Source organism: Corticium candelabrum, chromosome 15 (assembly GCF_963422355.1).
Source record: "Corticium candelabrum chromosome 15, ooCorCand1.1, whole genome shotgun sequence".
Lineage (NCBI taxonomy): Eukaryota > Metazoa > Porifera > Homoscleromorpha > Homosclerophorida > Plakinidae > Corticium > Corticium candelabrum.
Window position 1 is genome coordinate 989647 of NC_085099.1, and position 16001 is coordinate 1005647.

The 16001-nt window shown below is 42.9% G+C and overlaps 5 protein-coding genes and 1 long non-coding RNA gene across 6 annotated transcripts; 3 read left to right on the plus strand and 3 right to left on the minus strand.

Moving 5' to 3' along the window:
• Positions 1–680: 680 nt before the first annotated feature.
• LOC134191130 (neurogenic locus notch homolog protein 2-like) lies at positions 681–2948 on the minus strand. Its single transcript, XM_062659708.1, has 3 exons — positions 2882–2948; positions 2393–2449; positions 681–2269 (listed from the first exon to the last, which is right to left on the minus strand). The coding sequence occupies exons 1-3, from the start codon at positions 2898–2900 to the stop codon at positions 915–917; spliced, it is 1431 nt and encodes a 476-aa protein (XP_062515692.1). The 5' UTR covers positions 2901–2948; the 3' UTR covers positions 681–914.
• Positions 2949–3371: 423 nt separating this feature from the next.
• LOC134190802 (uncharacterized protein K02A2.6-like) lies at positions 3372–7455 on the plus strand. The gene is made up of 5 exons (XM_062659318.1): positions 3372–5037; positions 5080–5195; positions 5287–5554; positions 5623–7069; positions 7122–7455. Exons 1-5 carry the CDS (start codon positions 3372–3374, stop codon positions 7453–7455), a joined length of 3831 nt encoding a protein of 1276 aa, XP_062515302.1.
• Positions 7456–7925: 470 nt separating this feature from the next.
• On the plus strand, positions 7926–8752 carry LOC134191293 (uncharacterized). Its single transcript, XR_009971757.1, has 3 exons — positions 7926–8199; positions 8262–8351; positions 8407–8752. It is a non-coding gene; the product is annotated as an uncharacterized LOC134191293 (long non-coding RNA).
• A 308-nt stretch (positions 8753–9060) lies between these two features.
• On the minus strand, positions 9061–10030 carry LOC134191292 (uncharacterized). The gene is made up of 3 exons (XM_062659893.1): positions 9715–10030; positions 9533–9656; positions 9061–9457 (listed from the first exon to the last, which is right to left on the minus strand). Exons 1-3 carry the CDS (start codon positions 9859–9861, stop codon positions 9420–9422), a joined length of 309 nt encoding a protein of 102 aa, XP_062515877.1. The 5' UTR covers positions 9862–10030; the 3' UTR covers positions 9061–9419.
• A 576-nt stretch (positions 10031–10606) lies between these two features.
• LOC134191128 (fibropellin-1-like) lies at positions 10607–12367 on the minus strand. Its single transcript, XM_062659702.1, has 3 exons — positions 12284–12367; positions 11772–11828; positions 10607–11615 (listed from the first exon to the last, which is right to left on the minus strand). Exons 1-3 carry the CDS (start codon positions 12294–12296, stop codon positions 10825–10827), a joined length of 861 nt encoding a protein of 286 aa, XP_062515686.1. The 5' UTR covers positions 12297–12367; the 3' UTR covers positions 10607–10824.
• Positions 12368–12672: 305 nt separating this feature from the next.
• On the plus strand, positions 12673–15945 carry LOC134191127 (neurogenic locus notch homolog protein 2-like). The gene is made up of 3 exons (XM_062659701.1): positions 12673–12781; positions 13202–13258; positions 14287–15945. Exons 1-3 carry the CDS (start codon positions 12766–12768, stop codon positions 15726–15728), a joined length of 1515 nt encoding a protein of 504 aa, XP_062515685.1. The 5' UTR covers positions 12673–12765; the 3' UTR covers positions 15729–15945.
• The last annotated feature ends 56 nt before the right edge of the window (positions 15946–16001 follow it).

A 16001-nucleotide genomic window follows, 5' to 3' on the forward strand; every position in this document is an offset into this window, starting at 1 on the left:
AGCAGGTAGACGACCAAAAAACGTCGTCTCCGGCCAATGGTTTCGCGACAATGACGTCACTGTTTTGGATTGTCCTCCGTGTTTGCCTGACGCCGACCCAATCGAGAACCTTTGGCGAATCTTGAAGGTAGTGGCAACCGCCGGTCACTCTCGCGAAGAGTGGGCGGCATTGCAAGCGACATTGCGTCGATTTCTCTAGAGGGAGTGCGCGCGCTAGTAGAGTGTTCCGCGACGAGTCGAATCAATCCGGAAAGCAAGAGGAAGAAACACAAGTATTAAAACAAAGAGTCTAGATCAAAGAAACGTTTCATAAATAACTGGCTTTTTAAAAGCCAAAAACAGTCTAGAAAGGTCTGCTAGACTGTGCAGACGCCCACGCAAACGCCGTTTGCATTTTGCTTCGTAACGCTATGACTTTTGAAGTTTTCCCAAATAAAATTTGTCACGTTCTTGTTCTGTTCTTACTTTATCACATGGTTGTTAAACGCTCTTTCTAGGTACTAAGCGGTAAATCAGCCTGGAAAACTTCCGGTATAGTCACGTGCAGGGAGTGGCTTTATAATTTGCGATGGTCTGTAGTACACAAAATTTTCTGTACACCTGCACCACATCAAGTTAACACTCTTTGTGATTGTTATAATAATAGTATTTATGAATGGGATTAGAGTGAAGGCGTAAATAAGCTGAGAACAGTGATGCTGTTCTTTCTCTTCAGTTTTCTTTTCATACGACAGTTTCACAAAACAAGCCTACCTCTATCATCAGACTAAGACACAACAATGTATACTGTCAAATCTAAATGTTTCACACTCCACACAGCTTTCAGTGTACATAATGGTAAATGAAAGTTATTTACTGCAAATATATTGTGCAATTTGATCTTAGCCAGTTAGAATATCAGCAGGTTAATTTAATTAATGGTAATCCATTGTCTTGTAGATTTTGCTCACAGCATATAACTCGTTTACAGTCAAGACAACGTGTGTGTCCTTGGGCATCTTACTCCTTCTGACAACTACCACAATTATTATGATGATGGTGACAAAGGCAACAACACATCCAGCTGTTATGCCAGCGATCATGCCTGTAGTTATGTCATCGTTCGAAACTTCTTTCACTATTACTCTTTGTGTACCATTTGCAGTAGCTACAGATACTGGTATCAAAGACGATTGTGTCTTGGCAGTTGTAAATGAAGAAGATGCAGAAGAAGGTGTTGAGGGTGAAGAAGTCGGTGAGGGTAAAGAAGTCGTTGAGGGTGAAGTCGTTGAGGGTGAAGAAGTCGTTGAGAGTGACGAAGTCATTGAGGGTGAAGAAGTCGTTGAGGGTGAAGAAGTCGTTGAGGGTGATGATGTTGCTGAGGATGAAGAAGTCACTGGGGATGAAGAAGACACCGACTCCAAAGTCGCTGAGGATGAAGATGTTGAGGGCACTGAAACTGACGGTGAAGATGCTGACGGTGAAGGAGGCAATGAAGGAGAAGATGATGAAGCTATAGATTCAGAACTTGTGCTGGCAATTACACTGGGTGTTGCTGCAGTTGTAGGTAGTGAAATTTCACTTTCACACTGCACACCAGTGTAATTAGTGTTACATACACATAATGGAGACTTATCCGGATTCGCATAGTCATAAATGGAGCTGCATATGCCATTATTGCTGCAATTCTTTTCTGATGAACAAAGCTCTTTCTCACAAGAAGTACCTTCATAATGAAGGTCACATACACAAAGCGGCTCTGAGTTAGGTGCAGCGTAGCTGTACTGTGAGTTGCAACTGCCATGTCCGCTACAGTTCTGAGAGCGACTACACAGTACAATCTCACAAAATTCGCCATCAAAGTGTAATGGACACATACAGTTGAAGGTTCGATCTCTCTCGTTCAGCTCACATGTGCCATCGTTCTTACACACATCAATAGCACAATAATCACAAGTGAAATTGATTGTTCTATCTGCGCATGGAGGCTGCAGTGGAAGATTGCTGCAATATTGACTTCCATTGTTGTGTACACAGTCATTAATGTTTTCATCACAAGCCAAACCAGTGAAACCAGTTGCACAAAGGCAGGTAGGATTGGTACCTACATGTGGTGGTGTGCTAACGTCAAAAGATGGATTACAGATACCCTGTCGCAGACCAAAGTTGCATTGCTCATATGGATCACATTCACAATGAATTCCCGTGAAGTCTCCTGCACAAATGCATTCGAAACTGCCAGACGTTTCTTTGCAAGTTCCACCATTTAGACAAGGTTGACTGTTACATTCTAAAATTAAAAAGGCTAGTTATTAATTAAATACAAAGTTAATTACCTAAATCGTGTTATAGATTAATAAACTAACACACTTATACATAATTGTATAATATATAATAATTGATACAATAATACCTTGCTGAAGTGATATTTGAAGTTGAAGGACAAGCAGAAAAGAGAAAAATCCAAAACCTGCAAATGTATGGAACACAATTATTGCTGCATGCATGGTTAATTTCTACCTCTGGTTTCTACCTAGCAAACTGCTCGATCGGCTACATTCTAGGCAGCCAACACTAAAATTGGGCACTCAAAATCAGAGGAAAGTAACGCCAAGTAGACTGTACATGTATCTACCGTGTTTTCCCTACGATAATTATGTGTCTGGCTTCCGACTTCTGCGAAGGCGAATGCAATGCAAGGTTGCTAGCTAAATAGAGCGGTAACTTTCTTCCTAGAATCCAGAAGTTGGCTATATGTAGTTACATACTGCCCAGTGCGATTCGACGCTGGCAACATGCAGTTACGCACGCTCGCATGCTAGCTAATCGGCAGGTCGTTCGTCACGATTTCGGGGTCGACGGCGGTCTGCAGACATGCGCGCAAGTAACATGTCTATTGAACCTTGTTCTTGAGCTCCCATCGCCTCGCTGTACAGTATAACGCTTCGCGGGGTGCCGTTCGTAAAATGTCTAAACTCAACCTACTGTCTATTCCCCGTACGCGTGAATAGTTCCGGTTGCTGATCCGTTGGTCTTACAAGATAATTGGATAATAACCATTGCTCCACTCGTTTGTGTTTGATATGCACAAGTATTATCCTCCCGTTTCGTTTGTAGGAAAGGCTTAGATAATTTGATAGACAGATATGCCAAACCTAGCGGTTTCTAACGATACCGAGATCATCGCGAAAGTCCAAAAACAGCGGAGATATTGATGATTTTCTGTAGTAGAGTAAGGGACTAGAGGGACTACCCCTAGTAGTCATTACCATATATATAGACTATGACACTATATAGTACTCTGTGTAGTCTGGTATTGATTGCGTACACACTGTAAGCGAGCTGCAATAGAACAATATATAGTCGGTAACGACGCAACAGTGGCGACGAGGATGGCGAGTGCAGCCGCGAATTTGAAACACGGGTTGTTGGGCGAATTCCGAGCAGGAGTAGAAAGCATCGACGAATACAAGGAAAGGTTCGAGCTTTACTGCCTGGCAAACGCGGTACCGATAGGAGACGAGCACGTAGCTCGTAGGAAGGCAATCTTTCTAACGTCTGTGGGTGCATCGACCTACAGTTTGTTGCGGACCTCGGTACGACCTCGCCAACCGCAAGATTTGGAGCTCGATGATATCATTCGGCAACTGAGAAATCACTACGAACCAAAGAAGATTGTCGTAGCCGAGCGATTCCGTTATTACAAGAGACAACAGAAAGAAAGTGAGACTGTTACGGTGTTCTTGTCAGAATTGCGTCGTCTAGCTAAACACTGTGAGTTCGGAGACAAGTTGTCGGTTGCGTTGAGGGACCAATTCGTGTGTGGATTACGAGTAGAAGCCCTACAGCAGAAAATTCTAGCGGAAACTGACTTAACACTCGAGAAAGCGGTACGAATAGCGCAAGCTTTTGAATCGGCAAGACAAGAAACGATAGCTTTGCGAGGAGACACGCGCAGACACGGATCAACAACAGACCACGAGACGGCATTTAGCATGCAAAGTAGTAGCAGTGGGAGGTCAAAGACGGCACAGTCTGATGTGAAAGTATGCTACAGATGCAATGGCAAGGGGCACGTTCCTGATAAGTGTCGGATGAAATCGAGAGAGTGCTATTTATGTCACAAGAAGGGACATATCGCAAAAGCCTGCCGGAGTAAGAAGCAAGGCGATTTTAAGAACAGGAGCGGAGCAACGGGTACCAAGAATACAAAGTACCAGAAACAAGCCACGTTACAAGTGGAAGAAGAGGAAGTATGTTCACTTTATGGTCTGGGAAGTCAGGATGCAATCAGAGTCAATATGACTGTAGCTGGACGAGAATTAGAGCTGATTGTTGACACGGGTGCAACTATTACCGTGATTCCCAGGGAGACCTATGAGAAACAACTATCTCATGTCAAACTCCAGAGCAGCAACGTGAAATTACAGTCATATTGTGGACAGACATTGTCTGTACGCGGAGAAGCGGTAGTACCGGTACGCTACGGAGATCAAGAAATACGAGGTAGAGTAGTTGTCGTCAATGCTGCAAATAAGCCAGCAGTGCTTGGCAGGAATTGGTTGTCACAACTGAAGTTGGACTGGGCATCTTTATTTAGCTTGAATGTCCTGGATCCCGTACACGAGTTTCCTGAGTTATTCAAGGAAGGAATGGGAAAGCTGCAAGGAGTGCAAGCGAAAATTACTTTGAGTGCCAATGCAAGGCCAGTCTTTCATAAGGCAAGACCAGTACCATTTGCGTTACAAGCTAAAGTGGATACTGAAATCGATCGCTTAGTCAGAGAAGGAGTACTGACACCTGTAGATCAGAGCGAGTGCGCTTCACCGATAGTAGTGGTGAGGAAATCTGACGGCAGTATCAGATTGTGTGGTGACTACAAAGTAGCCATCAATGAATATTTGGGAAATATTGAGTATCCCACACCTAATGCTCAGGATCTATTTGCTACTTTAGCGGGTGGTCGACGATTTACCAGGCTTGATCTAAAGCAAGCTTACCAACAAATGGAAGTGGATACCGGGAGCCAAGAGTATTTAACCATAAATACTAGGAAGGGTTTGTTTACTTATACCAGAATGCCTTTTGGTATATGAACAGCACCGAGTATTTTCCAGAAAACGATGGATATGATATTGTCTGGAATACCACGAGTTTGTTGTTTTTTCGATGACATACTGATTGTCGGTTCAACTGATGCTGAGCACGATGCAAGAGTGAGGCAAGTATTACAACGCCTAAAGCAAAGAGGAGTCCGGCTAAAGAAGGACAAGTGTGAATTTGGTCAGTCTGAGGTGACATACTTAGGTCACATACTTAGGTCACAGGGTACATCACGAAGGTCTGAAGCCTACAGAAGACAAGGTCAAGGCTATCAGGGAAGCACCTGAGCCAAGAAATGTGACTGAGTTGAAGGCATTTCTGGGGCTGTTGAACTATTACAGCCATTTCTTACCGAATCTGTCGAATACTCTACAAGCATTGTATGAGTTACTTCAAAAAGGAAGACAGTGGAGATGGACAAGGAAACACAGGGCCGCATTCAATGCAGCAAAGAACAAGTTATTACAGTCTGGTTTTCTTACGCACTATGATTTGTCTCACCAGTCAAGCTCAAATGTGACGCATCCCCATATGGAATAGGAGCCTGTTTGAGTCACGAGTTTGAGGATGGATCGGAGAGACCAGTGGCATTTGCTTCACGGACACTGTCATCAGCAGAAAAGGGCTATGCCCAAATAGAGCGGGAAGCACTGGCAATCATTTTCGGCGTTCGTCATTTCCACAAGTTCCTCATTGGTCGAAGATTTACACTAGTGACAGATCACAAGCCTTTGGTCAAAATTCTGGGACCTAAACAGGGCATCCCAGCGTTAGCAGCAGCAAGGCTGCAGAGGTGGGCACTAATTTTAAGTGCATATGAGTACAACCTGGAGTATATGGCTGGAGAGGAGAATAAGGAAGCAGATATGCTGTCCCGACTGCCAATGGAAGTGAATGTCATAGACCCTAACCAGGAATTGTACCATGTGGATTGCTGTGAAAATCTACCTGTAACAGCAGCAGAAGTAGCACAAGAGACTAAAGCAGATCCAATTTTGAGACGGGCATACCAGTATACATTGTCTGGATGGAACTGGAAAAGTCACATGGATCCAAGGTTACAACCCTACTCACGACGGTCAGATGAACTTAGCGTTGAAGAGAACTGTTTACTTTGGGGAACACGTGTGATAATACCACAAAAATTACAGTCAAGAGTTCTAGCAGATCTTCATGAAAATCACCTGGGTTCAAATCGAATGAAAGCATTAGCTAGATCATATATCTGGTGGCCGAGCTTGGACATGACATTGGAAGAATTGTGCAAGAAATGTGAAATTTGCCAAAGTCAGAGGAATAAACCGCCTGCTGGTATTCCTCATCCATGGATGTACCCCACAGCACCTTGGGAGAGAGTTCACGTGGATTTCGCAGAGTTTGAAGGTCAACATTATCTTATTATGATTGACGCATTTTCGAAATGGTTGGAAGTGCATGAAATGGGCACTAGTACAACGGCTAGTAGGACAATAGAGGTGATGAGGCGAGTTTTTAGTTTTCATGGCATTCCAGGACGATTGGTGACAGATAATGGTTCACAATTCAGGTCAGTAGAATTTCAGGAGTTCATGAAAGGAAATGGTGTCAAACACCAACTCACCCCTCCGTATCACCCATCGAGCAATGGACAAGCAGAACGAGCAGTTCAAATCTTCAAGAGATCTATGGAGGCACGACCTAGAGGACGCACTATTCGACATCAAATATCTATATTACTGCTGCAGTATAGGTTGACTCCAAATACCTCAACAGGAAAAACGCCATCCGAATTGCTAATGAAGAGAGTCTTACGAACAAGACTAAGTCTTGTTAAACCTACAGTTGGAGGAGAGATTCGAGACAGACAGGAGAGCCAAACAGAAGCTGCATCCAGACATCGTGAGATGTTACCTGGAGAATCAGTGGCAGCATGGAACCCAAGACAAGATAGTCGGGGACGGTGGCTCTCTGGAACAGTAGTCCAGAAACTATCTTGTAAATGTGAATGGTCAGGCTAGGTATGTTCATGTAGATCATATATTACATCGTGATATCAGAAGTTTTCCACAGGATGTACATCAGGAGCAAACTTCCAATACTCATGATAGTACAGCGACTATGATTACACCACAAGCTGGAAATTATTCCGAAGTGAATGCTGAGAAGACAATCTCATCAACGGACTCTACCGGGGAAGACTCAGTACCAACTACTCCTAGCCACCCTGAGTTAACAGAGACACAGTCGGAACAGACTGATAACTTGCCAACAAAGAAACCATTTGAGAAGTCAACAGAGAGAGAAAATCGACAATATCCCACAAGGAACAATAGAAGACCCCCAGGAGATATCGAGAGATTTAGTGGAAGGGAGTGTAGTAGAGTAAGGGACTAGGGGACTACCCCTAGTAGTCATTAACATATATATAGACTATGACACTATATAGTACTTTGTGTAGTCTGGTATTGATTGCGTACACACTGTAAGCGAGCTGCAATAGAACAATATATAGTCGGTAACGACGCAACATTTTCAAAGTTCACACCTAGGGGGAACAGACAGTAGATAAACATCCTGGGAATTTGGAGACGCTTTCCTGGTCGCCGAGGCAGCCCCCCGCTACTTTGACCCTCGCCGACCAAACGGCATAGGGGTCTAGAAGTTGGAGCTTGAGGATGCATGTCTAATCGATAAACAACTAAAGTATGCTGATGGCTATGGTTAGCTGCTCTCGTGTCCAGGTTCCGTAAAATACACGCGGAGCCTCCAACGACTGAACCACTAAGCGGATGTAAGCGACAGATGATAATTATCACAAGAGCAAGACCTTTTCACAGGGCGTGGCACTAAAGACGTCATCACCTACCGCGGCGCCGGTTTGGTTCGCTTTTGATGCATTGGCGTTTGCTAACTGCGTGAGTCTAGAGCCAAAGCAACAATTTTTCTTTTCGAACTTTAACCGGTGCGTATAGCGATGCATCGAATCAGGTGAGGCCTCATTAGGACTCGGCTCTTGTGTGTTTTGCGTGTTTTGCAGTGATGAACGACCTCTTTCTGATCTCTTTCGTGACTCTACCGCGTCATTTTGAGTGATGATTTAACACCGAGACTTGACAGACGTCAAATGCGGGTACAAACGTGCGTACGTAATCTATAATGCGTGTTCTGTGTGGTACGCACTTACCAAATGGTTTGGTTAGTACCTCCTGAATACTTCCTAGAAAGTGCGGCATCTAGGGAATGACTGATGTGAAGAGGAATTCTTTAGACAAGTCTGGTGGTACTGAGAGGTAAGAAGAGAATGCTCGATTAATTAATATTTCATTTTGATCATAATGTCCTCAGCTGTACGTGGCTGTCATATAAATGAACCAGTCACTCAGTGTTGCTGTACTGTGTTTTACCTTTTGGAGTGTGTAGTTGCCGTGCCATCATGGTGTACCAATGTATCTGCAAAGGGGAAATAGTTGAAGTTTCACATGGAAATTTTTGTCACATGGATAAACTTTATTACCATTTGAATGACGTTGACTGGTGGTTGCCAAGGGATACTCTACATTGAAGTCTACCACAGTCATTTAGAGAGACTTTCCCGAAAAAGACCTGCATCATTGATGCAACATAACTATTTACAGAACGTCATTCAGATAGAAGTTTGCAATCAGCTTCCTTCTCCAGACACAAACACCACCACACTGTGAAAGCATTGGTTGCAATATCGCCATGTGATCATGTTATGTTTGTGTCACGACTATGTACTGGTGCCATAACAGACAGGGACTTACCAAGCAGTCTGATTTCTCAATAAATTTGTGCCTGGAGATCAAGTCATGGCAAACAAAGGGTTTGCTATTGCTGACATTCTCATGGACGTTAGGCATGTCTTGTGCTACCTGCTTTCCTAAAAGGAGGAGGTCAGTTTACCGAGGAGCAAGTCATTAATTAAATGCCGACAAGTGGCTTCACTTAGAATCGACATAGAGGGGTGATCAGATGGATAACGAACCATAGCATTTTGCAATGTATAAATAACACTTAGTTCAAGCATGGATCTTTTATATAAGGTATTTACTGTTTATTCATATCTAACAGATTTGCATCCACCTCTTGTACTATAGATTTTATTTTTGTATGGTAAATTAATAGTAATTAGTGTCATTGATATCAATTTTAGTTTGTAAAGGCATTCTGTACTCTTGTGTGTAATGCTCCAGGATACACTACCACTTGCTGTTCAATTTCATTTTCCTTGTGTACACCATTTTTAATAGTAATACTCAATTATATTACTACAACAATAATTAATTGTATTAATTAACAGAACTTTATCTACTCGCTACCTAGGGTCCTTTCATTCCCTAGACGCCGCACTTTCTAGGAAAAAGGTCGTTCATCACTGCAAAACACGCAAAACACACAAGAGCCGAGTCCTAATGAGGCCTCACCTGATTCGATGCATTGCTATACGCACCGGTTAAAGTTCGAAAAGAAAAATTGTTGCTTGGCTCTAGACTAACGCAGTTAGCATACGCCAATGCATCAAAAGCGAACCAAACCGGCGCCGCGGTAGGTGATAACGTCGTTAGTGCCACGCCCTGTGAAAAGGTCTAATAGTCAACAACACATCGCAGGTGCTTTCGTTGTTTCGCGGACCCAAAGGATACGTCGACTTGTGTTGTACGTGTCATAGTCCACTTCTTCTTTGACAGATGCCGTGCACGTGTTGATTTGCAAATACGTGACCGAATGCGGTGGTCTCCAGGACTCGACTCGTGACCAGTCTCGCCGCTCTTTCGTCATTCCCGGATAACGATTCTAGGTTTACGGAACGTGCAGCTGCTGCCGCCATAATGATTTTGAAAATCAGGAGAATGTTTGGAATCATCCCGGTTGTGTCGTGCTTGTGCTGAAGATCGAGAGTTTGCTGAGCATCACTAACTGTAGCACACGAATAACGACGTCAATTTTAATTAAACAATGAAAAGTGTACTACTGTAATTTTTCCGACTTTTAAATCTTTTTGTTGGAAATTAATTTTGTTAATTAAATATTGAACTTCCAAATGATTATTGGCATAGGAGCTGAAGGTGTGGTTATGATTGTCATTGTCATTTAATTAAGTTAATTTTATGCATACTTATTAATCAATTGTCTTGTGAAGTGTGCCAAAGAATATTAGTCAACAAGAATTTGTTCCTAAGCTCTAGTAGACTCAACTCAGTCTCTCTCCGCCCTCATTATTCCCTGGATAGTCTACAGTGAGGATTCACTATCCGGGGAATGACGAGGGCAGAGAGAGAGACTGGGTCGAGTCTAATGCTGTAGATTCTTCCAGCATCTCCTTTATTAACTAACTGTACTACGCTCGGCAATAATAAAATACATATTTTAGTGTAGACTTGCTACCCTTTTGTGGCGATCTCAATCAATAAAATTTCTTACACCATTCAAGTTAATAGGTACTACAGATAGAATGCATGTCTAAAGGTGCAAATAAGCAGGGTACACTGTGCATGTACAGTGAGCCAAATCACAAGCAAAGAGAAAGCTAATGTTGTCTAAAAATTTTTTAATTTTTCTCTACAAGTACAGACCATCTCTATCAAATCAAGACACAAGAAATGTGTAAAATGGTTACTCAGGTTAGATGTTCCATGAATGTCTCACACTAGCTATACATTCAGTGGCTTATGTAATGCTAAGTGAAGACACTTATTTCAAATATATTGTGTTAGTGCATGTTAGAATATCAGCACGATTAACTTAATCCAGTGTCTCAGGATAAGTTTCTTTGCTCACAGTATACATATTGAGCCTATTATGTGTTTCCTTGGGTCTTCCACTCCTTCTGACAACCACAATGATAATTAGGATGATGATGACAATGACGACAACACCTCCAGCTGTTATGCCAACTATCATGCCCGTATTACTGTCATCGCTGGACACCTTCTCTGGATTTACCTCTTGTGTACCAGTAAATGCAGACGTTGTTGTTCCAAAGGGTTGTGTCTTGGTAGCTGTAGATGGACTTTTTGTTCCAACAGTCTCGGCAGCTATAGATTTTGTTGTTGTAGAAACTACAGCTTGTGTCGGTACCACAGTCTCACAAAATTCGCCAGCAAAGTGTAATGGACACTCACACTTGAAGCTTCGTTCTAACTCGTTCAGCACACATGTAGCATTGTTCTTGCACACATCCAGCAAACAATAATCACACGTGAAGCTGTTTATTCCATCTACACACGGAGGCTCCAGTTGAAGAGAACTGCAAACTGTCGTTCCATTGTTATGTGTACAGTCATCGACATTCTCGTGACAAGCCAGACCAGTAAAACCGGGTGCACAAAGGCAAGTAGGATTGTTTCCTACATGTGGTTGTATGCTTACGTCAAAATCAGGATTACAAATACCTCGCAACTGGCCAAAGTTACATTGTGCATAGGGATCGCATTCACAGCGAGTTCCTGTAAAGTTTGCTATGCAGGTGCAGTTGAATCCACCCGGTACTTCACTGCATGTTCCTCCGTTTTGACAAGGTTGGGTGTCACAGGCTACAGTTAGCGACAAAAAGTGTAGCCACCAAATACAAAACGAAAAGCACATAATTCATATTAATTTATATAACAATTTGTATATTTATATATGTATAATAAATAATTCATTTAGACAGTAATATCGTAATTTTTACTATAGTATTGTAAGCATACCTTGCTGAAGTGAGCTTCGCAGTTGAAGAAAAAGCAACAAGGTAAGAGATTCAAGGCCTACAAAATATGAAACACTATGCAACTACTCTGCTGGGTATAACAATAATTGTGTACATTCCAATATGGTGAGAACAAACCAAAGTAGACCGACACCTACGCTTGCATGGGTAACATCCATTTCTCAGCTGGTACTGCAAATTGCAAGGCGACGTACGCCACACATATTTCATACCGCAGTTGGGGAAAGCCGATAGAATAGCGTGTCTGGTTTTCCGAACGCTAGTCGCATCTAGCTGAGGCCTACGGGTACGTTACACCATAGATCGATTGCCACGTGCACGAGTTAGTGTGGCAATAGCTATAGGGTGCAAATCTGCGCTAGACTTCAATTCGATCGTCAAAGCGTAAGTCGATCGTTTCAAAACTGTGGATGCAGTGTCGACGGCAGTCTGCAGACATGCATAGAACCGCAAGAGCTCGAGATCTACCGGTAGATCGACACATAACTAGACCTTGTCGTCCCATCGGCTGTACGGTAGTGGTTGTATCGTAAGTAGAATAGTGAGAAGAAGAGTGTGCACACGTACTGGGTGCAACGGAACAGATGTGACGTATGGAAGCGCTACATGTACAATGTGTACATCTTCTGTCAGTTCCGACAGTTGTGGTATGCGTTTAGACATGCGCATGCGTAGGCTTACATGTACAGATTAGCCTTCACAACACCTTCTCTACTTATGTTGAATATTAACTTTGCGCACTCGGTGGATCGATTGTTTTTACTGACAGCAAAACCGTGCAGTTACTGTACAAACAAAATTATACGGGTAGATGTAGGCGGGGTCACGTTACCAGGGTGTCCTAAACGTTGCAAACTACTTCCGGTAACAAATTCCGAAGCCATTATTGATTGCACGCATCACTCTCATTGTTACAGATCCAGGTCGTGCGTAGACGCATTTCTGCTCTCCTGACGCAAGCAGCAAAAGACGACATGATGAGAAGAGAAGGTACGAGCCTTATACGTTTGTCGCATTTGCCTCTCGACGTTCCGTGCGAGTGCAGCGAGTCAGAGAGACGTAGGGTGTGGCTGTATAGTTGTGGCGGCGGGTGCTTTTCCGACTGTCGCATCGCAATCGAGAGATCGGAACGTGAGGGCCTTTGTGGCGCCGTTTCACTCGTAGAAGGCGCCTGTCGCAGGCGGTCGTACGTCACCGATGCATGCTCACGATGGTTCTTGTTTGTCGTGAAGTGGGAATGCTAGTCGTTGATCGTACTCTACATTGGCAAAAAATGCTGGCGGAGGGAGGGAAAGCGGCGGTATTGAATATGTGACATCAGTTGCAACGCATGTGAAACTATGCATGTCATTTTGGTGTTTGACGTTGCGTTGTGCTGATCTCGTTTTTGATTTCGTTCTGTCGTTGCAGTTGTTGGTTTACTCGCCGCGCTGCTCTTTGTCCAACTTCGAACGTCAGTTCAGCAAGGTATGGCGGCTACAGTTTGTCACTATCGTCACTATTCTGAGTATACAATAGAATTACTGCACGACAGACGACTCTAACACGTTTGACTTCTTCTCACACTACCCACGCACACACTGACTGTAGCGAGAGATTCAGTAGGCGTTCACTGTTTGTATGCTTTTTCCACACGAGGGAATATCTGTCTATATCGAGGGCTCTGGGTTTTGACATCAGATCTGTAGAGAAGTGTAACCACTTTGGAACAAACATATGTACGTTGTACATGTACATGTGGACTGCATACAAGTAGTTGGATATTATTGGGTGCGTGTGGTGCTTGCATACCGATTACGTAACGGGTACAGCATTGTGGTGTGTGTTGTGGAAGTTATAGGATCTGTTCTAACAAAGTTGTGTGTATGTTGACTGGTATCCACAGAATTAATTAATTAGTAAGAGGTACACTACAATCATCATGCAGTAAGTGGCATCGAGGGTCTTGTCAGGGTCAGTTACACTGTACTATTTGTAGTGTTTAGTGTTAATTTTTTGGGCATTTTGTGAATGTAGAATTTTGAAGACAATCAAAATGACTAAACACAAATTCAGTGTTGACAGTATAGTACAACTTGCAGCTGCTAGACAATGTTATGAGTTATGAGACTCTATAAAAATTGAATCGACATGAATTGAAACGAGGAAGACAGGCAACTACTACATGACAGTACTGCTGTCAGTAGAGTAGATTATTTAGTGACAGTTGTATTACAGCTATTGATTAATTAATTAATTAGGTTATCATCACAGGTAGCATCGCTCTGCATTGACTACTCGTAGTTTACTTTCAGCACATTCCTATGTATGCTTTCTGGGGATGGTGGAGTCAAAGAAAAGTGTACTGTTTGTATGCTTATGATAATGGAAAAATTGATGACCCCTTAACTATTTTGTATGCATTGTATGATGCTTTAAATTAGTATGAGTGTGTATTTTTGTATGGATTTTGAGTTTATATATGGCACTTGAAGTAATAGTTGGTTTGATTATAGAATGTAACAGTCAACCTTGTCTAAATGGTGGAACTTGCAATGAAACGTCTGGCGGTTTCGAATGCATTTGTGCAGGAAACTTCACGGGAACTCATTGTGAATGTGATCCATATGAGCAATGCAACTTTGGTCTGCGACAGGGTATCTGTAATCCATCTTTTGACGTTAGCACAGCACCACATGTAGGTACCAATCCTACCTGCCTTTGTGCAACTGGTTTCACTGGTTTGGCTTGTGATGAAAACATTAATGACTGTGTACACAACAATGGAAGTCAATATTGCAGCAATCTTCCACTGCAGCCTCCATGCGCAGATAGAACAAACGATTTCACTTGTGATTATTGTGCTATTGATGTGTGTAAGAACGATGGCACATGTGAGCTGAACGAGAGAAATCGAACCTTCAACTGTATGTGTCCATTACACTTTGATGGCGAATTTTGTGAGATAGTACTGTGTAGTCGCTCTCAGAACTGTAGCGGAAATGGCAGTTGCAACTCACAGTACAGCTACGCTGCACCTAACTCAGAGCCACTTTGTGTATGTGACCTTCATTATGAAGGTACTTCTTGTGAGAAAGAGCTTTGTTCATCAGAAAAGAATTGCAGCAATAATGGCATATGCAGCTCCATTTATGACTATGCGAATCCGGATAAGTCTCCATTATGTGTATGTAACACTAATTACACTGGTGTGCAGTGTGAAAGTGAAATTTCACTACCTACAACTGCAGCAACACCCAGTGTAATTGCCAGCACAAGTTCTGAATCTATAGCTTCATCATCTTCTCCTTCATTGCCTCCTTCACCGTCAGCATCTTCACCGTCAGTTTCAGTGCCCTCAACATCTTCATCCTCAGCGACTGTGGAGTCGGTGTCTTCTTTATCCCCAGTGACTTCTTCATCCTCAGCAACATCATCACCCTCAACGACTTCTTCACCCTCAACGACTTCTTCACCCTCAACGACTTCTTCACCCTCAATGACTTCGTCACTCTCAACGACTTCTTCACCCTCAACGACTTCACCCTCAATGACTTCTTTACCCTCACCGACTTCTTTACCCTCAACAACTTCTTCACCCTCAACGACTTCTTCACCCTCAACGACTTCACCCTCAACGACTTCTTTACCCTCAACAGCTTCTTCACCCTCAACGACTTCTTCGACCCCACAACCATCACTTGTGGTTGGAGAAGTGAGCGATGATGGTCCTAACAAAGGTGCTATCGCAGCAGGAGTTGTTGTTGGAGTACTGGTAATTGTAGCTGTCATTGTGATTGCTATTGTATTTTACCGACAAACCCACAATACGCAACATTCATATAGCCCTGCAAAGGAAATGGCCAAAACTGGAACTGGAGGAGGAGCAGCACTTTCCATGGCTGAGAAAGGTAATGCTAACGGCAACCCACAACCAGACGGAGAACGATTGATCTAATTGACAGCTTGCAGACCCACATTTTATGGTGTAGTTGTTATGGAGCACATGCTTATAGTGAAGTTTGATGTGCCTGTGTTTTGATTAAGATTTTAGGATTGGCATTTTCAAGTTTATAGTCGCTTTTGGCCAGACATAGAGGTGTCTAATCATTGTTTGAATGGCAATTAATTATTCTAAGTGAAATGGTGTTGTTGTGTCAAGTCCATTGAATCAATTGGTTGCAGTACCGAGATACACCGCACATATCTACTTTGTTTAGTTAATTATTAA

What these genes read in the sequence shown, in the direction of transcription:
- LOC134191130 (XM_062659708.1), bottom strand. An exon ending in TCAAATATCACTTCAGCAAG is followed by an intron (nt 2,270 to 2,392) that starts GTATTATTGTAT and finishes TTTTAATTTTAG; the next exon opens with AATGTAACAGTCAACCTTGT.
- LOC134190802 (XM_062659318.1), top strand. Translation starts at nt 3,372, where the DNA reads ATGGCGAGTGCAGCCGCGAATTTGAAACACGGGTTGTTGGGCGAATTC. An exon ending in AACCATAAATACTAGGAAGG is followed by an intron (nt 5,038 to 5,079) that starts GTTTGTTTACTT and finishes GTATATGAACAG; the next exon opens with CACCGAGTATTTTCCAGAAA. An exon ending in CTATCTTGTAAATGTGAATG is followed by an intron (nt 7,070 to 7,121) that starts GTCAGGCTAGGT and finishes TGATATCAGAAG; the next exon opens with TTTTCCACAGGATGTACATC.
- LOC134191292 (XM_062659893.1), bottom strand. Translation starts at nt 9,861, where the DNA reads ATGACGAAAGAGCGGCGAGACTGGTCACGAGTCGAGTCCTGGAGACCA. An exon ending in CAAGTCGACGTATCCTTTGG is followed by an intron (nt 9,657 to 9,714) that starts GTCCGCGAAACA and finishes ACCTTTTCACAG; the next exon opens with GGCGTGGCACTAACGACGTT. An exon ending in TTCTTTTCGAACTTTAACCG is followed by an intron (nt 9,458 to 9,532) that starts GTGCGTATAGCA and finishes CGTGTTTTGCAG; the next exon opens with TGATGAACGACCTTTTTCCT.
- LOC134191128 (XM_062659702.1), bottom strand. An exon ending in GCGAAGCTCACTTCAGCAAG is followed by an intron (nt 11,616 to 11,771) that starts GTATGCTTACAA and finishes CGCTAACTGTAG; the next exon opens with CCTGTGACACCCAACCTTGT.
- LOC134191127 (XM_062659701.1), top strand. An exon ending in TCGAACGTCAGTTCAGCAAG is followed by an intron (nt 13,259 to 14,286) that starts GTATGGCGGCTA and finishes GTTTGATTATAG; the next exon opens with AATGTAACAGTCAACCTTGT.